Source organism: Mustelus asterias, chromosome 3, assembly GCF_964213995.1.
Source record: "Mustelus asterias chromosome 3, sMusAst1.hap1.1, whole genome shotgun sequence".
Lineage (NCBI taxonomy): Eukaryota > Metazoa > Chordata > Chondrichthyes > Carcharhiniformes > Triakidae > Mustelus > Mustelus asterias.
Window position 1 is genome coordinate 32878975 of NC_135803.1, and position 23489 is coordinate 32902463.

Consider the following 23489-nt stretch of genomic DNA (forward strand, 5'->3'; position numbering starts at 1 on the left):
AGAGAGTAGGTATAATCTGGTTTTAAGCAAATTGAATAACAGGAGAATATATTGAAAAAATATCCATCTGTATTTGTTAATTTTATATGCTTTGGTAATATTGATTGTTGGGGTCTTTCACATACAATATGTGAAGGGGTCATTTTGATTATATGAAGTACTTTACAATAGCATTAAATATTAATACTTCGAGTGGCAATGTTAGTGCCATACAAGCCTAAATTATGTATTGGTACATAGCGATCTGGCAGAACAGCTCACCATCCATAGCGCAGGGAGTTTCGTCCAATTGGGGGACAGTTAAGTGATGCCTTTGGAGATAAGCTGGGTTTTTTTTTAGTGAATGAAAACATGGATATTGCAGTTTCAATGGCATTTTCACCTTCTGACCCTTTTATTGTATTGCTTATTTTATAGCACATGTACCTAGGTGGTAGTTCTGTAACAGCAGTCTTTTTTTTTTGTAAAGCAGTACTGACCTTATAAATGTAGTGTAATGGATGAGCTATTAAAATAGAAATATTTCCCTTACCATTGATGCCATATCCCCTTGAACCAGCCTCTTCACAACCTTGGAGTCCTTTTTGGCTTTGTGTTGAAATTCCAAACCCATTCCCTGTGCATCATAAAATTAATTCCATCTCCATCTGCCATTCATACCCTTCAAGCATTGGATCAAATTGAACTTTGAATGTGTGATGTACACACGTTTTTGCAGACAGAGGTGTAACAAATGTTTGTCTAATTAACAGCTCCATAGGTACCAGCTACCCTCTAGAATGGAGCTCAGGGACCATTTTTAAATGCACTGAGTTTTGAATTGCTAACAATATTTTAGAAGCAGGGGTCTGTGCTGTTGTAGTCTTGGGACATTGTTCAGTTAATGGACCAATCACAGCCCCTACATTATAGTGCAAACCTTTGGGGCCTTCTTAGTCTTTATTGTTCAGCACTCATGGGCAAGACATTTACACAAACATTTAGACTCCTCAGACTTCAGCCTGACTTGCTGACCAGGTTTCCTAAACTGAACTAATCCCATTTGCCTGCGTTTGGCCCATATCCCTCTAACCCTTTTCTGTCCATGTACCTGTCCAAATGTCTTTTAAATGTTGTAATTGTACCCACCTCTACCACCTCCTCTGGCAGCTCATTCCATGTATGCACCATCGTCTGTGTGAAAAGTTGCCCCTTCCCCCCAGGTCCCTTTTAAATTTTTCCCCTCACCTTAAATCTATGCCCCTAGATTCCCCTACCCTGGGGAAAAGACCTTTGCTATTCACCTTATCTATGCCCCTCATGATTTTATAAACCTCTAAAAGGTCACCCCTCATCCTCCTACGCTCCAGGGAAAAAGATTCCAGCCGATCCAGCCTCTCATCATTCAAACTTTCCAGTCCTGATAACATCCTTGTAAATCTTTTTTGCACCCTTGCCAGTTTACTAACATCCTATAGCAAGGCGGCCAAAATTGTACACAGTACTCCAAATGTGACCATACCAATGTCTTGTACAGTTGTAAGAACATTCCAACTTCTGTACTCAATGCTCTGACTGATGAAGGAAGTGTGCTAAATGCCGCCTTCACCACCCTGTCTACCCATGGCTTTCATGGAACTATATACCTGCACCCCTAGGTCTCTCTGTTCGACAATGCTCCCCAGGGCCCTACCATTAACTGAGTAAGTCCTGCCCAGGTTTGTCTTAACAAAATACAAAACTCACATTGATCTGAATTAAACTCCATCTGCCATTCCTCAACCCACTCGTCCAGTTGATCAAGATCTAGAGTCTTAGATAACCTTCTTCACTGTCCACTACATCACCAAATTTGGTGTCATCCGCAAACTTACAAACCATTTCTCTATTTTCATACAAATTGTTCACATAAATGATGATCAACATTACTGTATTGATCAGCCTTCATTTGCTCAAATCCACAAGATTCAGCTGGATGTCTCAGTGCAGTCACATACTGATAAATATTCTCCCCATCATCCTGTGCTCTGGTGTTGATCATGTAGTGTTCGTAAATAATATCAGTAGAGGGTTCAAAGTGGGACTTCAAAGCCTCAGATTTCACAAGACTGGCATTTCTTTTCCTCCAGTACAATACAATACAATAAAAGTTTATTTAAACACTCTTTCCCAGCACTGAACAGAGTTGCTACTCCTATTTGTTCAGGTTTCTTGTCTAACTCTGCGGCAATTTCATAATTCTGCTATTGAGACTGGAAAGATTTCCAATTCTTTCTCAAACCTGCCTTCATCCCCATAGGAGGCATTACTGGAATATTCTTTACTCCAGGAGGCAGTGGAGACTGAGTCCTTGAACAATTTCAAGGTTGAGATCGATAGGTTTTTAATCAGTGGGGAATTAAGGGTTACAGAGAGAAGGCAGGAAACTGGACTTCAGTGAGTGTTAGACCAGCCATGATTTTATTAACTGGCTGAGCAGGCTTGAAGGTTTGCTTCTGTTCCTATTTCTTATGGTCTTGTACTCGTCAAGCCTTTTTTCTTAAATAGTGACCAAACCTGGGTAGCTCATCATCAAAATTAGGACTATATTTTCCTTAGGTTTAATTAAAAAGTGTAAACAAATACAAGTGACACCACTTTATATGGTAAACGTTTCACGAAAATTGGTAACCTCGTTTAAAACCGAAAGCATCCCTAAATACCTTTTGGCGTTTTACCTTCATGTAAATCAGATATTGCTAACATTTCATATGATGCATTATTCCAACTGCAAGTATGTTAGTGTTTGATTTCTCTTGACCCAAATTCTCCTTTTTGATTCAGCTTGTGATACCAGACCATTTTTCTACTCCCGGTTTGGATATAGAATCCAGTATTGGATTGATCACATGCCCACTGCACTTGCAACATGCACACTCTTGACTTCTCTCTTCGGTAGCCCCAACTTCTCCCCTCGTCCAGCCTTTCCCCATCTTCATCAGTGACTCTTCCAATCCCCTCTGTCAGTTTCCAATTTTCAGGACCTAACCATTTCCTCATCATCGGCATCCAGTGCCTTTCTACCTCCAGCATGATGCTGCCACCAAATAGTGCTTCCACTCCCCTATAACACTGTAATCTGCACCCTTTCCTTTCCTCCTCTATGTGCGGTATGCTTTGTCTGCATAGTGCACAAGAAACAATACTTTTCACTATATGCTAATACATGCGACAAATCAAATCAAAATTTCAACATTTTGAAAAGACCATTCCCTTCATGCTACCCTGGCCCATGCCTCAATCACCCAACTCCTCTCCCCTTACGACACCTTTCCAACCAAGCACATGAAATGCACCTCTCTCTCTCCCCACCATCCAAGATTCCAAAGACGGCGACTCCCAGGTGAAACGGTGATTTATTTGTGTTTCTTTCCAAATGCAGACTGGGTGTCTGCTTTGAGGAACATCTCCATCCAGTCCGCAATCATGATCCCAGTCTACTGGATACCTGTCATTATAATCCTCCATCTTCCTCGCGCGTTGACCTGTCAGCCTACTGCAGTGTTCCAGTGAAGCTCAATGAACAGCACCTTGTATTTGGATTAGGCGCTTAAAAGCCTTCCAGACTCAACATTGAGTTCAACAATTTCAGGCTATAATCTCTTGCTCCTATTTTGTTTCTTTTTCTTTACATATTTCAGTGTTACCCATGTTTTTCTCTTGTTTTTGCTTTCAGACAGCAGCTGTTCATCATCTGCTCTTGACACACCTTCTGTTTGTGTTTGTTTCTTGTCCTGTTACCACTCCCCTTGGCCCAGCATGACTAACTCTTGTCATTTAATCTCTCCTGTCTTCCACCTTTTCCCTGACCTGCCCTTTTGTTCTTTTTACTGTCATTACGGTGCAGGAGGTCATTTGGCCCATCACTTCCATGCCAGCTCCCTGTAGAGCAATCCAGTCAGTTCGTATCATTCCTTCCATCCCCGTAGCCCTGTAAGTTTATTTAAATGCCCATCCAAATTGTTCATCCTTTCATTAATTTTTATTCATCTCATAGGTAGCGAATTCCAGGTCGTTACTGTGTGTTGTGTAAAAACAAAAAAATCTTCCTCATCCTCCTGGGTAACTTAAAGGTGTGTTCCTGTACCATTAGCTACTGGAAACAGTTTCTCTTTGTCTACCTTATTCCTGTTATAATCTTGTCCACCTCTACCAAAGCTTTTCTTGGTCTCCTTTACTTCAGCCTAACCTTGTAGGCCTGGAACCATCCTGGTAAATCTCCTTTCACCCTCTTAAGGACCCTCAAATCTTCCTAAATCGTTGTGACCAGAACTGGATGCAATATTCTAGTGTGGTCTAACCAGAGCTTTGTACAGGTTCAGCATAACTTTTCTGCTTTATACTCAATATCTCTACTTATGATACCCAAGAACCCATATGCTTTGAGCTTTGACGAAGGGTCATCTAGACTCGAAACGTTGGCTCTATTCTCTCCCCACAGATGCTGTCAGACCTGCTGAGATTTTCCAGCATTTTCTGTTTTTATTTCAGATTCCAGCATCTGCAGTATTTTGCTTTTAACCCATATGCTTTGCTGAAATGCATCACAACATACCTCTCTCTATTAACTTCCAACTGCCACATGTCTGTCCATTCAGCCAACCTATCTATATTCTGCATCGTCCAGTCTGAAAAACAGCCACTTACCACAACTTTGTTTTCTGTACCAAGCCATTTTTCTATCCAAGCTGACAACCCTCGTATTCCACGGATCTTGATTCTGTTTGCCAACTTTTTATATGACACACATTGTGGTTCAATGAAGAGTGCATGAGGGCATGCCAGAAGCAACACCAGGCACACCTAAAAATGTGTCAATCTGGTGAAGCTACAACACTGGACTACTTGTGTGCCAAACAATTGTGGGCAATTTTCCACATTGCAGGGTAGATGCCAGTATTGTAGCTGTACTGGAACAGCTTGGGTAGGGGCATGTCAAGTCTGCCCTGCAATGTGGAAAATTGCGCAGGTATGTTCTGTAAACAAACAAGACAAATCCAACCCAGCCGATTACCGCCCCATCAGTCTACACTCAATTTTCTGTAAAATGATGGAAGGGGCCATCAACTATGCAATCAAGCGCATTTCCCTAGCAATAAATAATTCGCTGATGCTCAGTTTGTGATCCACCAGGATCACTCAGCTCCTGACCTCATTACGTTTCAGCCTTGGTTCAAACATGGACAAAAGAGCTGAATTCTAGAGGTGAGATGAGAGTGACTGCCCTTGACACCAAGGCAGCATTTGTCCGAATGTGGCATCAAGGAGCCTTAGCAAAACTGGAGTCCATGGGAATCGCGGAAAACTCTCCACTGGTTGGATTCAGACCTGGTACAAGGGAAGATGGTTCTGATTGTTGAAGGTCAATCATTTCGGTTCTAGAACATCATGACAGGAGTTCCTCAGGGGAGTGTCCTAGGCCCATACATCTTCAGCTGTTTCATCAATGACCTTCCCTCCATTATATAGTCAGAAGTGGGAATGTTCGCTGATGACTGCACAATGTCCAATGCTATTCGTGACTCTTCAGATACTGAAGCAGTTCATGTGCAAATGCAGCAAGACCTGGACAATAGCCAGGTTTCAGCTGATCAGAGACGAGTAACATTCATGTTGCACAACTGCCAAATAATGACAATCTCCAACAAGAGAGAATCTGACCATTGCCCCTTGATAGTCAGTGGCATAACCATTGCTGAATCTTCCACCATCAACATCCTGGGGAGGTTACCATTGACCAGAAGTTGAACTGGACTAGCTATATAAATACAGAGGCTATAAGAGCAGGTCAGAGGCTAGGACTCCTGCAGCGAGTATCTCACCTTCTGACTCCCCAAAGCCATCTACCATCTACAAGGCACAAGTCAGGAGGGTGATGAAATACTCTCCACTTTCCTGGATGAGTGCAGCTCCAACAACACTTAAAGTCAACACCATCCAAGACAAAGCAGCCCACTTGATTGGTACCCCTTCCACAAAAATTCACTCCCTCCACCACTGACAAACAATGGCAGCCATGTGCACCATCTACAAGATGCACTGCAAGAACTCACTGAGGCTCCTTAGGCAGCATGTTCCAAACCCATGACCGCGACTATCTAGGAGGACACAGTCAATAGATACATGGGAACACAATATCCTAGAAGTTCCCCTCCAAGCCACACACCATCCTGACTTGGAAATATATTGCCGTTCCCTCACTGTCTCTGGATCAAAATCCTGGGACTCCCTCCCTAATAGCACTGTACCTGCACCTCAGGGACTGCAGTAGTTCAAGAAGGCAGTTCACTACCACCTTCTCGAGGGTAAATAGGGATGGCAATAAATCTGGCCTAGCCAGCAATGCCCACATCCCTTAAAAATGAATAAGAGAAACGTCCACATGGATTTTAAGAAAGCACTTGACAACATCCATTGCATTCCCTTCATCAACTTGCTCTATTTGTCAAAAAAAATTAAATTTGATTAGTCAAGCATAATCTGCAATTTCCACATCAGTGCTAGTTTCTTTAATTAGCTCAAACTTCCCCAATTTCTTTGAACAAAGAAAATTACAGCACAGAAACAGGACCTTCAGCCCTCCAAGCCTGCACCAACCATGCTGCATGACTTAACTAAAATCCCCTACCCTTCCAGGGACCATATCCCTCTATTCCCATCCTATTCATGTACTTGTCAAGACGCCCCTTAAAAGACACTACCTTTTCCATTTCCACTACCTCCCCCGGCAATGAGTTCCAAGCACCCACTACTCTCTCTGTAAAAAATCTGCCTCGTACATCTCCTTTAAACTTTGCCCCTCACACCTTAAACCTATGCCCCCTAGTAATTGACTCTTCCACCTGGGGAAAAGCTTCTGACTATCCACTTTGTCCATGCCTCTCAATCTTTTAGACTTCTATCAGGTCTCCCCTCAACCTCCGTCACTCCAGTGAGAACAAACCAAGTTTCTCCAACCTCTCCTGATGGCTAATATGCTCTGATTATTGTTTCTAAAGGTTTACCCACCACTGCTGTTAAAGTGACCAACCCTTGATAGTCAGTGGCATAACCATTGCTGAATCTTCCACCATCAACATCCTGGGGAGGTTACCATTGACCAGAAGTTGAACTGGACTAGCTATATAAATACAGAGGCTATAAGAGCAGGTCAGAGGCTAGGACTCCTGCAGCGAGTATCTCACCTTCTGACTCCCCAAAGCCATCTACCATCTACAAGGCACAAGTCAGGAGGGTGATGAAATACTCTCCACTTTCCTGGATGAGTGCAGCTCCAACAACACTTAAAGTCAACACCATCCAAGACAAAGCAGCCCACTTGATTGGTACCCCTTCCACAAAAATTCACTCCCTCCACCACTGACAAGTTACCAGGAAAGCCCTTGCATCACGTTTGTCACTTTCAAATCCTCTGATTTTTATTTCATCCTATTCTCTACCTTCCTTGTCATCCAAGGAGCCCTAGCTTTGGTTGCCTTGAATATCACCTATTGTTCCATTACAGTGTTTCCTCTCAAACTTCATTTCCATTTCCACCCTTCTTATCACATTGCAGTTAGTCCTCTTTCAATTTCTGAAGTTTTACTTTAGATTGTTCCTTACTCTTCTCCATTGCTCATCTAAACCTTGTGATATGATCATTCTTAACCAAGTGTTCCTCCAATTAACCCATTCTATATCCCAGCAAGATATCTGGCAGTTCTCCTTTCCGGTTTCACAGACCTCTGTTTCACCTGCTTAAACCTTGTTACAGTTGTAACTTTTCCCAGTTCTGATGAAGGGTTGTTGACCAGAAACATTAACTCTGTTTCTCTCCACAGACGCTGTCAGATTTGGTGAGGCTTTCCAGTCATTTCTGTTTTTAGTTCAGATTTCCAGTACTTTGCTGTTACATTGAACATCATCAATTCCTGTTGAATGAGTAGCGCCTTCTGGTTGCTTACTGGAAATCGACCTGTTTCCATGCTCTGTGAGCACAGACCTTGGCAGTTCCTTACCTTTGAATTGTTTATTGATCCAGATCAATTCCAGTTGCAAGCCTCAACATGAAACGGCTCAACATTGATTCAATAACATTGGGTGTCCGTGCAGAAGCTAAAACATTTGATTTTCTGAATGATTAAAGTACTGACCTAAACAGATTATCCAGTCATGTTTAAGGTTGTACACAGTTACAGACAATTGTAAACAGTTATTTTGAAGGCTGAAACACATGAGTAGTCATTCAGTAGTTTTGATACCACGCACCAACAGGTAAAAGCTATGACTCAATTTAAGAATTGCTACACCATTAACAGGGCATTTACCTGGAATGAGCAAATCCAATACTTTTCTGACAAGTTGAGTGCCTTGGTATCAGGGAAGTGTAAGAACTTCATGTTCCATGTATTTCAATGGACACCTCTGAAAGCAGGACATTTTGGATAACAACTTCCTGATTTACTTTCTCTATTCTTTCCCGGGACGTGGACAACACTGCTTGGACCAGCATTTATTGCCCGTCCCTAATTGCCTTTGCAAAAGTGGTAGTGAACTGCCACCTTGAACCTCTGTAGTCCCTGTGGTGTAGGTATACCAAAAGTGCTGTTTGCGAGAGAATTTCAGGATTTTGACCCAGTGACTGTGAAGGAACGGCGATATATTTCCAAGTCAGGATGGTATTACATCAGATCAGTCATTAGTCATGATCTCATTGAGAGGAGGAGCAGACTTGATGGGCCAAATGGCCTACTTCTGCTCCTACGTCTTATGGTGTGTTGTTTGAAGGGGAACTTGCAAGTGGCGGTGCTCCCATGAATCTACTGCTCTTGCCCTTCTACGTGGAGGAGGTCGCTGATTTTGGGAGGTCACTGATTTTGGGAGATCATTGGTTTGGAAGGTGCTGATAAAGGAGCCTTGGTGCAATGCATATTTTTGATAATACACACTACTGCCACTGCTCTTTGTTGCATTTAACTGCACAATACTGTAAGTTGTTGACCAGTTTACACATTAATAAATGTGAGTAGCATAGGCCATTATCTTTTCATGTGGAAATGGCCCAATGTTGCCTCCATTTTGTCAACACTATCACTGCAGTCAGCTTGACATCTATTGAAAAAGAGCAACTAAAAGATGCCTGCACTCCTTTAATTGGGTTGAATAGAATTATGATGTGGTTAAATTTTATGTCACCTACAGAGAGAAAGGGTTGCATTGTAGATTTGTTATTATGGCTGTTGGATTATTTTAATTTCTTCAACTCAACACTTCAGAGATGGAAACTGTCAGATGTTTTGAGTAGAGACAGGAGCCCAAGTAAACATGTTGCCAAATCGAGACACTACTCAGACCGATTGGTTTATACAACATTAGGTCTTATAATCTTGCAAGAGAATCCTGAGATTTGCTGCAGAGTTAGCATAATCTTTTAATGGGCTCTCAGCTTCAAGATGGATCTCTGTTTCCCGCCTGGAATTTTTTCCTACACTATGATCTAATTGAAGGAGACGGCAGCATCTTCTATGGGACCTTAAATGTCATAAAATGTCAGATGATTCTGTTAGACACAACTTAACATCAAACAATATAGGGGTGTTCCACCAGGTGACCAAAAGTTTAGTCAAATAAGTGGGTCATAGAGAAGTCATATATAATAACAAAAATTGCCTGCCAACACTTTAAATCTGAAACTAAAGTGACAAATACTGAACAGAGGCCGAGTCTGTGTTGCTCAGTATTTTCAGCATTTGGTCTTCCTCTTGTTGGAGTTTCTTTTATTCTTTCACAGATGTGGGGTTAAAGACAATAACTGGGGACAAAATTAATTCATGTTTGTCTATTTGTTCATGTGAGCATCGCTAGCTAGGCCAGCATTTGTTGCCCTTCCCTAATTGTCCTTAATACAGTGGTGGTGAGCCACCTTCTTGAATTGGTGCAGTCTGTTTAGTGTGGGTACATCCACAGTCCTCAAGGAAAGGAGGCCCAGGATTTCAGGAGCCAGGAGGTTCCAGGATTCACAACTGCGAAGGAAAGGCAATATGGTGTGTGGCTTGGAGGGTTGATGGTTTTCCCATGTATCTGCTGCCTTGTCCTTCCAAATGGGTGAGGTTGCCAGGTTTGAAAGATGCTGTTGAAGGGGATTAGATGAGTTTCTGCACTGTATCTTGTATATGGTGCACACTGCTGCCACTGTGCATTGGTGGTGGAGGGAATGAATATTTGTGGAGGGGTGCCATTCAAACAGATTGCTTTGTCCTGGATGGTGTTGAGCTTCTTGTGTGTTGTTGGAGCTGCACTTATCCAAGCAGGTGGAGAGTATTCTATCAGATTCCTGACTTGTACCTTGGAGATGGTGGACAGGCTTTCGGGAGTCAGGAGATGAGTTACGCAGCACAGAACTCCCAGCCTCTGACCTCTTTTGGCCACAGTATTTATATGGCTAGTCCAGTTAATTTTCTGGTCAATTATACCACCCTCCCCAAGAAGGTTGATGGCATGGGAATAGGTGTGGCAAATGCCATTGAATGTCAAGGGGAGTTGGTTAGATAATCTTGTTAGGGATGGTTATTGTCTGGCAATAACCAGGTGTGGTGTGAATATTACTGCTACTTATCAGTCCAAGCCTGAATGTTGTCCAGGTTTTGCTGCATATGGACATTGGCTGCTTCAGTATCTGAGGAGTTGTGAATAGTGATGAACATTGTGCAATCATCCATGAACATCCCCACATAGAGTCATAGAATTGTACAGCACAGGAAAGGCTCTTCAGCCCATTGAGTCTACACCGACAACTACCACTAAAGTCGTGCTAACTCCATTTTCCAACACTTAACATAACATTCAACGATATATGACATTTCAAGTGCTCATCCAAATACTTTTTTAATGTTGTAATGTTTCCAGCCTCCGATACCTTCCCAGGCAGTGCATTCCAGATTCCCACCACCCTCTGAACTTTTTGTTCACAAATCCATTTTACACACGACTAGCAAGACCAGATCATTAGGTTTGAGATTCCTGGTGGGACTCGTCATGGTAAAAAGAATCAGCTTCAATGATCTCATGATCTGTACTGAGATTGCGATTTTTCACTGACAATCGTGGCTTTAAAAATACACCAGCAGCCCTGAAAAGCAAATGGTTTCCCTGACATTGACGGATTAACACATTTCAGCAAGAGCCGTGGATGTGTTTTTATTATAACATTTTTAAATAAATCTACATTTTCCAAATAATATCCAGATTATAAATTTGTTTTGACTCAAGAACAGCTTCTTTCCTGTTGCCATCAGACTTTTGAATGGACCTACCTCACATTGGGTTGATCTTTCTCTGCACCCTAGCTATGACTGTAACACTACATTCTGCACCCTCTCCTTTCCTTCTCTATGTATGGGATGCTTTCTGTATAGCACGCAAGAAACAGTACTTTTCACTGTATACTAATACATATGACGATATTAAATATTTATAGTGATTTTAAACAAGAGAAAAATTTCTAAGCACTTCTGATAACCCTGATAAATGTGAGGTGATTCATTTTGGTAGGACTAATTTAAATGTGGATTACAGGGTCAAAGGTAGGGTTCTGAAGACTGGAGGAACAGAGAGATCTTGGGGTTCATATCCACAGATCTCTAAAGATTGCCACTCAAGTGGATAGAGCTGCGAAGAAGGCCTATAGTGTGTTAGCTTTTATTAACAGGGTTGGAGTTTAAGAGCCGTGGGGTTATGCTGCAACTGTACAGGACCTTGGTGAGACCACTTTTGGAATATTGTGTGCAGTTCTGGTCACCTCACTATAAGAAGGATTGTGGAAGCGCTGGAAAGAGTGCAGAGGAGATTTACCAGGATGCTGCCTGGTTTGGAGGGTAGGTCTTATGAGGAAAGGTTGAGGGAGCTAGGGCTGTTCTCTCTGGAGCGGAGGAGGCTGAGGGGAGACTTAATAGAGGTTTATAAAATGATGAAGGGGATAGATAGAGTGAACGTTCAAAGACTATTTCCTCGGGTGGATGGAGCTATTACAAGGGGGCATAACTATAGGGTTCGTGGTGGGAGATACAGGAAGGATATCAGAGGTAGGTTCTTTACGCAGAGAGTGGTTGGGGTGTGGAATGGACTGCCTGCAGTGATAGTGGAGTCAGACACTTTAGGAACATTTAAGCGGTTATTGGATAGGCACATGGAGCACACCAGGATGATGGGGAGTGGGATAGCTTGATCTTGGGTTCAGATAAAGCTCAGCACAACATCGTGGGCCGAAGAGCCTGTTGTGCTGTACTGTTCTATGATATGTAACAAAATATTGGCAAGAGCCAGAGAAGAAAATATTAGGAGGCTGCCCAACTGGTTAAGAAATATGTTTAAAGGAGGATTTCAGATATGGTAAACACTCAAAAATACCAATCTAAAATCATATTGATAAATTCTATCTATTTGAGTTCATTGAGGGTCCAGATTGCTGCTATATTGAGCCAGTACCTACCTGTGATGGGGTAGATTGAAATTACCCTATAGATCTGGATTTACAAAAATTGGCAGGAAAATGAAATCTTTTATTCCTCAGTTTGATCTATGTGGAAAGTGTAAAAGTTAAAATATTGATTTTTCTGCGTGTGATCATAATTTTTCAATTCCAAACGTGTTCTGATTTTTTTCCATCGTTAACCTGGAGCACATAGTGAGGCAATGTCAGTAAAATACAATATCCAGTGATCACCTTCTAGAAGAAGGTGATGGGTGGGGAAAAACTGAACTCTGATCTGATGTTCCCAGGATCTAATAACCTGTTAACTCTCGCCTTCAAGATGCTCAAATAAATAATGGCCACCTGAGTAAGAATCCAAATGGCAATTGGCCCCAATGGGGAAAATCTACACCATGTGCTTTCCAGAATCATAGAATCCCTACAGTGCAGAAGGAGGCCATTCGGCCTGCACTCACGACAATGCCACCCAGGCCTTATCCCCATAACCCCATGTATCTAACTTGCCCCTGACACGAAGGGGCAATTTATAATGGCCGGTCAACCTAACCCGCACATCTTTTGGAGCGTGGGAGGAAACCGGAGCACCCGGAGAAAACTCCACACACACTGACCCGAGGTCGGATTTGAATCTGGGTCCCTGGCACTGTGAGGCAGTAGTGCTCAGCATCAGAACGAAGGGAGGGTTTTGTTTCAATAACCTTATTTGCCTTCTGTCAAATCAGGTGGTTTATCAAATGTCATTTCATTTGGGGCAAAGGATTGTTCCAGTTGTCTCGGGAAATTTGCATTCATCAGTTAGATTTTTTTCTTTTGAAATTAAATATTTGTTAGTTGATGCAAGCAGGAATTTAGGTTTTTATGTACATGGGTTGAAATATTTTCATAAATATGCATAGGCAACCAGCATAGGTAAGCATTTTTCCTCTTTGGGAGAAGATTCTTGGGGAAATAGTTATTAAATGGAGATTGGAAGATGTTAATAGTGGAGTGGATTTCTTTGTACCTTGCTTCCAGGTTTGGAGTTACCAAGTATAGTTGGAGCCTATTGTAGCTGAGCAGTGACCTTATCATGGACCTAATTTCAGAAGTGTTGCCCAACATAAGAACAATAAATCATAGAAGGAGGAGTAGGTCATTATAGCTTATCGGGCCTGCTCCAAAATTCAATATCATGACTGGTTTTATACAGCTTCACATTCATGCCCAACTCCATATCCCTAGATTTCCCTTAATATCCAAATATCTATTGACCTTCGTCTTGAATATCCTCATCAGCAAGCACTCGCAGTTCTTTTGGTAGAGAGTTCCAAAGATCCATGTGTCTTTGAATGAAAAAAATTCTCTTTATCTCAGTCATAAATGATTGACTGATCCCTAGTTTGAGACTTTCTATTCAGGGAAACACCTTCTCAGCATCAATCCTGTCCAGCCCTGTTATACCTTTCACTCGGATCATCTCTTATTCTTCTCAACTCCAGAGAATACATTCCCATTCTACTCCATTCATCCCAGGAATAAATGTGTTGAAACTTTACACACTTTATAAAGCTTGTATATCCTTCCCTGGGTGAGGCTAGAACTCAACGCAATAATCCAACTGAGGTCTCCTCAACACCCAATTATAATTGGAGCAAGGCTCCCTTACCTTATACTCCAAACTACTTCCAAAAAAGGGACATAACATTTGTCATCCTGAGTGCTTGCTCCACCTGCATGTTAACATTCTGAGATTTGTATAGCAGGATGCCTAGATCCCTCTGAATATCAACAATGACTCATCACTCACCATTTAAAACAAACTATGCAACTGAGCAACCAGTTCGCCTGCTTTCAATGTATGTCCATGTCTTGACAGATCAGGGCATTAAACTTTATGACCAACCCAGCTTCAGGCCATCCTCGGAGACTGACAGTGATTTCTGTATTAATTTGGTGTTTATGTGAAATTGAATAAATGAAAGTACATCAGATTACTTATGTACCGACAGTGTTCTTTCCACTTTGAAACAAGCTCATTGTCGACAGATAAATTGCCCCCATTACCCTTACTGATTTCAGTACTCTTGTGTTACTTGGATTCCCAGTGCTGCTTTCTCTGATCTTTGAACTGAGGGTACAGTTGAGGGATGAGATCTTGCATACACCAGTGTAGGGGATCATCACTTGGGATGGGGCTCAAATTTCTTTCATGGCATAATATTCTTGGTTTCTGCAAAGGATAAGAATGACCTATTTGCATGTGATGCGTGAGGAAGACCATATCTTGCTGGTTTCACGATTGTATTTTGATGTCTCCAATGCACCGTAGAAATATAAGTTTGTGTTATATGTGCTATTAAGTTCCTCTTGTACTAATAATGCCTCCGCTTCCAGCATTGTATATAGCAGCCATTGACTTTCAGTTAATTTCCTCTTCTCCCCAATTAACTGGTTGAATGTAGCTTCTAGGTAAAGAACATGCAATAGTTTTCATTATTGGATATTTGTTTATGAAATGTTATTAGCAGCACTATACATCCTTCAAGCTGAAATCCGATTTGGAAAGATATGATTGAGTTACTCACATGCTGGTTAATATTTCAAATGAATAATGTTTTTTTTCCCCTGCATATCTGTCTTGTGTATAATGCATTGTGGATGAATGGTGTCTATTTGTAAATATTGTAGGGAGCATAAGTTTCATTATAGATCCCTGTTTCACCCAAATGTTTTTATTCCAATGGTATCGGTTTTCATTTTCTCTGCTATACTCTTAACCCAGAAAACAAGCCATTCTGGGCAGAACGCTTTTTAATGTGTTTTCATATGAGCTACCCTTTTACAAAGTTAAATGTACCACCCTGTAGATGGTTCCTCATCTTCAGCTCTTTCTTTTTCCATTATGTCTCTTTCATTCCCAACCATCAAGAAACAATGTCTTATCAGGCTGTGACTAGTGAAGTACCACAGGGATCAGTGCTGGGATCCCAGCTATTCATGATATATATAAATGATTTAGATGAGGGAACTAAATGTAATATCTCCACATTTACAGGTGACGCAAAGCTGGGTGGGAGGGGTGAGCTGTGAGGAGGATATGGAGATCCTTCAGTGTGATTTGGACAAGTTGAGTGAGTGGGCAAATGCATGGCAGATAAATGTGGTAAAAATAGGAAGGCAGATTATTGTCTGGCTATAGACTGAGAGGGAGGAATGTACAATGAGAGCTGGGTGTCCTTGTACACCAGTCGCTGAAGGTAAGCGTGCAGATGCAGCAGGTGTTGAAGAAGCCAAATGGTATGTTGGCCTTCATAGAGAGAGGATTCGAGCACAGGAGCAAGGATGTCTTCCTGTAATTATACAAGGGCTTGGTGAGACCACACCGGGAATATTGTGTGCAGTTTTGGTCTCCTTATCTGAGGAAGGATGTTCTTGCTATGGAGGGAGTGCAGAGAAGGTTTACCAAACTGATTCCTGAGACTAACATATGAGGAGGGATTAGAATTCCTGTAATGCAGAAGGACACCATTCGGCCCATCAAGTCCACACTGACTCCCCAAAAAAGCATCTCCACCACAGAAAGCAAGCCAAAACATTGTATCTTTTCAAAAAGGAGTTAGGTAAAACATTTGGGACTAAAGGGATCGAAGGATATGGGGAAAGTGGGAGCAGATTACTGAGCTGAACAATGAGCCACAATCAGATCAGGCTTGAGTAGGCTCGAAGGGCCGAATGGCCTACTCCTATTTTCAGTTACTGTGTTTCTATCTCACAACTCAGTTCAGAACTAGGAGGTTCGCTTTAAATGATCATCAAAGTTTGAATGATCGTTAAGCTGAGATTTGAAGAGTCCAGTTCTTAAAAGATCCCAGCTTTTTCTTTACATTACAATTTCAAATTATCATTTGTAGATATCCCAATAATTAGTCCAGAATAAATGTGCATAATGACATAGTGATACCTTAATTGTTTCATTACACTTGTAAATAATGGATCTTCTATGTCATTGTGTTATATGTTCCTGGCCAATAAATGTGTTTTTCTTCTTTTGCCCTGCAGCTCCTGGAGACCAATCCTGGCATCACCTGTATGGAATCGATTTGCTGTTACCCAAGAGGGGAAACAGTATGTTCGCCTTTTAGAAGAATATTAGATCAGATGATGGGAAGGTGCAACCCCTTGCGAGTCAACAGGTGTGGAATGTCTCTAAATAGACTGTGCTGCAAGCATTTCCCTTACAAACTCGAGCATGAAGGCCCTGCAGCTGTTGATCTGTAAAACAGCTGTATGTGTGCCCTGATTAAACTAAAGACTGCATTGGGATTTGGGGGGGGGGGGTTGATCCCGACAGTAAAGAAAATGGGAATTTTGTTTGAGAGCACTTTGGAGTGTCTGTTTTTTGTGTTCGGTGTAAGTGTGAATTTCCTGTCATTCTTTACTTTGTCCAAGTGACCAGAGGTATTTTTTTTGTCAAATTGGGAACTTCTCAAACTGTGTTCTTTGCAGTGTCGTGGACCTTCAGGTTTATGTTGAGCTTGCTTTCCTCTGCTGGCGAATAGTTATTAACAGCAAATAACTTTGTGGGTGTTTTCCCACCATCTCTCCTAATTTCTGAAGCATTCTCGAGTTCTATTTCTGTGTGGTAAATTTCTGCAAAGAATTTATCTGTGGTGTCTGTACATTTGTTTACTCTTTCACTTTTCCTGAGTTGCTGGTTACAAATCATCCGAGCACTTTTGAAAGGCTCCTCAATTACTATGCATATAGTTATCCAACAAGGTGATAAGATGGCAGTTTGCAATCTAAGTACCATGTTTTCCTTCTCTATAACAAACAGCGCTGAATGACCCTTTGTGGGGGGGGAATTCAGGACAACAAGGTACTGAACTAAATCTACATGAGAATAAATTTATTTGCCCTGCCATTATATTAAAAAGAATATCACACCATACTTCAGCAACTTTTCAAAAGCAGTCAGATATTCCTACTCGTTAACTTTGGACTAAAGAAATAGTTTAGGTTATGGAAGTATTTGCTGGTACTTTAATTGTATATTCCCACTTTCAATATCTCAGTGACTGAGAATCAATTCGGTGAGTGACATAATGAATTATTAATGAAACATTCAGCCATTTCCATCCAAGATCTCATCCTCATTAATATGTAACCTATAGCAATTTTCTTTAAGCTATTCTAATGCTTAAATGCAAATTCTATCATACGCACATGGATTTTCAAAAGAAGCAGACTTTGTCCTTTAAGCAAATTTACAAATGTAAAAAACATCAGATTCTTGACGGGAATTACTTTTTAAAGCAGTCAAGTAATCAAAAATGATTTTTAACTTTTTTCTGGTATCAATTTTCTATTTTGTAAATTAGCTGTGGTTTGTCCCATTTAGAATGTTTGGAGACTGAAAATACACAGCTAAAGGAAAATGTTTTTTTTTATGGCAGTACTTTGGTTACATTCTCAAATGCAGGGACCACAGAACATTCCGCATTATTTTGACAATACAAATCATTTTTAATTTTTGTCAGTCTAAATTAACCTTTGTAGTCTGTTTGGGATTGGAGGTTTTGGGATCGATGCAGATGGAATTGATTAAATGAAGAAGCAAAGGGCTAGCGTCCTTATACAAGCTTTTTTACATTCTCGAGTTATGCCGAAGCACTTCAGTAAGAAGTTTAACAACACCAGGTTAAAGTCCAACAGGTTTATTTGGTAGCAAAAGCCACTTTTGCTACCAAATGAACCTGCTGGACTTTAACCTGGTGTTGTTAAACTTCTTACTGTGTTTACCCCAGTCCAACGCCGGCATCTCCACATCAGAAGCACTTCAAACCAGTGAAGCACTTCAGGAAATGTGGAAGCCAGTTTGCGTTCAGCAAAGTTGCACAGATAGCAGTGAGGTGTTTAAGGGGCAAATTCCCCTGCCCCTCTTCAAAAGTGTCATGGGATTTTTGCCCCCTGGCAGGCAAGGTGCTCCAGTTTTACACCTATCCAAAAGAAGGCATTTTGGGCAGTGCAATGCAGCACTCCCTCGATACTTCAATGACATGTCAGTCTAGATTATGGATTCCGGCCATTTAAGAGTGCTACTGCTGAGCCAAGACTCCATAAAATGTTTAAGCCCTGAGTTATAGGAGGGGCAGCAGGATGCTTCAGGCTTAATAGAGCAGAACATTCCGGAGTTTTGTTTCATTATTTGAGGATTGAAACTTTTATGCAGAACGTCATATCTGCAGATTGATGCAGCCAGGAATATGTGGGTTTCTTGACTCAAATGATCTTTTCTCAGTCATGCTTTATATTAATATTTCTTCAGTAAGTATGTTTTCTCTGCACTTCTTGTTCTTTCCAAGCATTCTAAACTTCCTTTCTGTATTAAAATCAAGAGGTCCTGTCATGTAATTCATTCTTTCTCTGCACCTCAAAACTTTGGAAGGCCTTGCCTCTTTTGGCTTTCCCTTGTACCTTGCAAGGTTTTAACTCCTAACTTTAGCACCTCCTAACTTGATTAATCTCATCTTCTTTCCTCTTTTTCAATCTTGATGGTGTCCTGACCTATGGGCCTTCGTCGAGGTTTCTCCATTATAAATAAGGTTAGCCTATGTGATGAATACAGTTATCTATTGAAAACCTAAATGGCAAATTGAGTTGCGCGGTTGAATTTAAGCTCTTGAATATCACTTAATGTTTTAAAGTTTGAAAGTGTTCGTTCAGGAATTGAAAGGCTTTTGAGGCAGTTTCAACCTCACTCAAGGCAAATGTCTGCTGCAGTTTAGATGAGTGCTGGTTTGGAAAATTCGTGAAATAAAATATTTTTATTTTCAAAAACTTTAAAACAAATAGGTCTCCCAGTAAAAGGTTCATAACTTTGAACAGCGCCATATCTGATTAATCATTGTTGCATTAAAATTTGAATAGTTAATAGGAATCTCTTACAAATTTTAACACAACAGCACAATCTATCTTTAACAAAGAAAGTTAATGCTAATGTTAATGAATTTGTATGTATTTTAGCTAATTTAAATATTAGTTTATTAGGGACTTTGACATAGAAATTAGAATAAAGGTTTTTTTAAGCATTGACCAACTGTGCTCTTAGACCAAGTTTAAATCAGCATAGTTTGCACATGGTAACGCACTCTACATATCAGGTTGTCAAATATATTTTCTTTTTCTTTAGATTTTGGAGTGACCTGGATCCCTACTACACAAATGACAGAAGCATCTTAACTCTCTCATCAATGGATGGTTCCTCAAATGCTTCAGGGGTTTAACAGTTGAGTGAAGACACAGTGGATACTGTGTCTTTATTTTCTGCTGTTATTTTTGTTCAATTCACTATTTAATTCGGAGTCATGGAGGTATATTTATAAAGGTCTGTCCTTGGCTATCTGTCTTATTTTTGCATGTATATCCAATCACAGCTCAAAGATGTTAATCCATTGTTGAAAAAACCGGCGGGAAATGACAGTTAAGATTGTAATTTATTTGTAAATAGTTGTAACTTACCACATCTTCCTCTTTTTACAAGATGTCGTATTTCTGGAGCTATATTTTTCTATTTTGTGTTTTGGATGGGAGAGGAAAGGGAGTGGGATAGTGGAAACTTCCCTTTGGTACATCCCCCTTTTTAGGGCTAGATCTGCATGATTGCTGAGTCCAGTTTATTTTTGACATTTTAAGTAATTGTTCAGTTAAAAGTGACTTTATGGAAGTGGGATTTCTGGCATATGGCTCATTCTTGTAAACTTTAAAAGGCTGGTGGCATCAGAACCATTCTAACTGCTTCAATGCCTGGATTTAGCTGGATGACTAATACAGTGAACTGATTGGGTTGAAGCAGTCTGCCATTAATACTGGAGCTGCATTATGAATGAGCAGAACAAATGAAGTCAAGGAATATGCCAAGTTATGATCTTTTCCCAAAATATTTTTTATCAACTTCTTCAATTTAGTGCAGAGTGTCTGTTTTGATCGGAAACTTTGCTTTGTGCTGTTTCCAAAACCAGTCACTAAAAGCAGTGGGCAGGGCCTTTCAACTTGAGTTCATTCACCCTGTAATTTTCTGGCAATTGAAGTGAATGGACGGAAAATTGCCGGGTGGTGAATCGGGAAGTGGCAAAGCCCTGTCTGATACTTCTGTACTTTGCCTTAGCTTCCAGCATCTGCCAGCTCCGTACTGTAGCAGACTTAGAAATGCCAAAAGACTGAGGTGCTTATTGGGACCCCAAAATTAGATTCAGATCTATTTTTTTAAAAAGCGCTTGAAACTGTTAGTGGGGGAAGTGATATATCTTGCAAGTTAAGACCAGTGCTGGAAATAATACTGGAATATTTCTTTGAGACTCCTCAGTACCTGTACTTGCACCTAGAAAAATGTCGTCATCTATAACTCCTACTTCTGCCATCTACAATAATTGGTTCTACTGCTGCGCCACATTGGTTTGTGTTTTCCAGGCAAAAAAATAACACTGCCTGTATTGACAGCATATTAATGCTGGTAAATTAGAATTTAACAAGTGCAACTGCATGTCAAAAACTGCAAACGGTAATTTATGTTTGCAACCTACATGCACATCTTTGGAGAATATTGTTCAGTATTACTGAGCTGTATTGCATAAACGGTTCCCGACCCTGACTGATTAACACAGAGTTAACTAATAATCGGAGAGCAGCAAAATGCTTTTTCAAAGAAGGCGATTAATGAATATTGTCAAAATGAGATTACTTGTCGATTTTAGTTTCGTTTTGTCAAATTGAAAGTATTTGTCAGCAGAAGTTCAAAGTTTATTCCAGTGGCAGAAACCTTTAATTCCTGAATTTCCCTTTGATGTATTTCTAGCAAGTGCCAGTTTTATTGAAATTGGCTTAGTAAAAGTGTAATCAAACATTTGTAGATTTTAATATATTCTCCTGAAATAGGCACTGTTATCTACCCCATTGTCGGTGCAGTATTAAAAATACAGTTTTGATTGCTCACAGAACAATCATTTTATTTGTTTATGAACTGACCAAACTGTGCTGTAGAGGTTGACCGCACAAACTATTTTCTTTCTCTCGACTTCCATAGTTACAGGTTTTCCCAACAAAATGGTTCGAGGTGGGATACATTACCCGGAGCAGAAAAGGTGCAAGATGTAGGTGGTCAAGTACTTTGTATATTGCATCCTGTTTGGTACGATTTTCAGTGGGAAGATTTGTCTGTGAATATGGCAGGCAAGTGTTAAGGAGAAATGAAAGTCACATTACCTGTTGGTGAACGATTATTCAGTGTGCGAGGGCACACAACTAAATACACAGCACGGCAATCGTGTTTGTGAATAAGCTATTGAAATGTCACTCTTAGCCACGCTCCTATTTAAGATAACATTAGGAGATTTAAAAATTAACCATTTGGTGGTGGTAATTTTACTCCAACTAGCTAATTAGGAAGAGCAAAGTTCTATCATTGGACAGAAAACATCTTTGATAATACAGTAAATTAATTTGTTCATTCATATATTCAGTTCAAAATCATGGACACAGACCCAATGCAGGAAAAGGGAAAGTTGCAGATTCCACTTTAAAAGTGTTAGATTTGTAACAGTTGCTGGCTTTGCATGGATATCTATTAAAGTTAAATACTGAATTTAATGACTGTCGTGCAAAATTTTTTGAGATGTTTACAAAATACTTTTTCATGTGTTTTGAGATTTTAATTCTGATTGACTCTGAACGAAATGTGCCTTGCAAATGTGGTTTAATGAGAAGGGGGAAAAAATGGGGTTTATTGAAATATAACATTTAAGAAGCTTGAAAAACTTTGTAAATCCGCTCCAGTTTTGCTGTGATCTGATCCTATTCTGTTTCAAAGTATTTCTGAAATTCTATTCCAAAATGGAAGTGGCTGTGGTGCAGTTTTTAGCTTAAAAGAAAATAACTGACTGACTGTCATGTGGCAAATAATGAAACGGAAGTCTGTGAGAACCCCCAAAGCCTTGTTTGTGTCCAGTGATACTTTTGTCTGAAAGGTGCATTGGTACAGATGCTTTTGGTATGTTTACATTAGTAGCAATAAAACCTGAGAATCTTGGACCTCAGACACAGGTTCTCACTGTTTTGTGTGTTTGCATTATGTTTTTATTAAGGTTCATCTTCTGTTGATTTTCTCATTCCTAAGCCACGCTGTGTTGGTAAAACTTTTATGTTCATATTGACCAATAAACCACAGGAGAAAAATAAAGTTAAATTAAAATCGCTGGTGTTTATCATTATTTTAATGTGACCTGAAGACAATGATTATACAAGGAAAACCTCAGACCTGTCAAGAAAACGTTCCCGACAGCGTAGCCCCTAGTGAATAGGATCAGCTAGTTTTGCGATTTAACCCAGTCCTTTGATACAACACAGGCCACTCGCAGGAAAGATATTTGTAGGGACAGCACAGTAGCTCCAACTAGTGCCAGGGACCCGCGTTCGATTCCCGGCTTGGGTCACTGTCTGTGTGGAGTTTGCACATTCTCCCCCGTGTCTGCGTGGGTTTCCTCCGGGTGCTCCGGTTTCCTCCCACAGTCTGAAAGACATGCTGGTCAGGTGCATTGACCCGAACAGGCGCCGGACTGTGGTGACTAGGGAAATTTCACAGTAACTTCATTGCAGTGTTAATGTGAGCCTTACTTGTGACTAATAAATAACTTTAACTTCAGTATTGCATGGATTTTCATTTGAATGTAGAGAATATACTTAACCAATGAAAGGGTCTCTGGGCCGAATGACGCTCGTCCTACTGAAGGCCAATGGCTATGGTCATAAAATAATCTGAGTACCGATTAGCTTCTGCAGAACTGGTACGCAGGGCTCAAGAATGGACAAATTCAACCAAGGGCAGCCCCATCGGATTAACATTAATCATGGAAACCATTATAAGAACGGCGGCACGGTAGCACAGTGGTTAGCACTGCTGCTTCACAGCTCCAGGGTCCTGGGTTCGATTCCCTGCTCGGGTCACTGTCTGTGTGGAGTTTGCACATTC

The 23489-nt window shown here is 40.7% G+C and overlaps 1 protein-coding gene across 4 annotated transcripts in view; it reads left to right on the forward strand.

The window, feature by feature from the left end:
- atp11b (ATPase phospholipid transporting 11B) overlaps positions 1-22715 on the forward strand; it is a 153278-nt gene extending 130563 nt beyond the window's left edge. For 2 of the 4 annotated variants that reach the window (XM_078206984.1, XM_078206978.1), the window contains 2 exons: positions 16526-16659; positions 19659-22715. In XM_078206984.1, the coding sequence (XP_078063110.1) occupies positions 16526-16619 (94 nt within the window). In that variant the 3' untranslated portion in view covers positions 16620-16659; positions 19659-22715. Of the gene's footprint in view, positions 1-4015; positions 4040-16525; positions 16741-19658 lie in introns of those variants that run through there. The other 2 variants (XM_078206970.1, XM_078206990.1) reach the window with 2 other exon arrangements.
- The last annotated feature ends 774 nt before the right edge of the window (positions 22716-23489 follow it).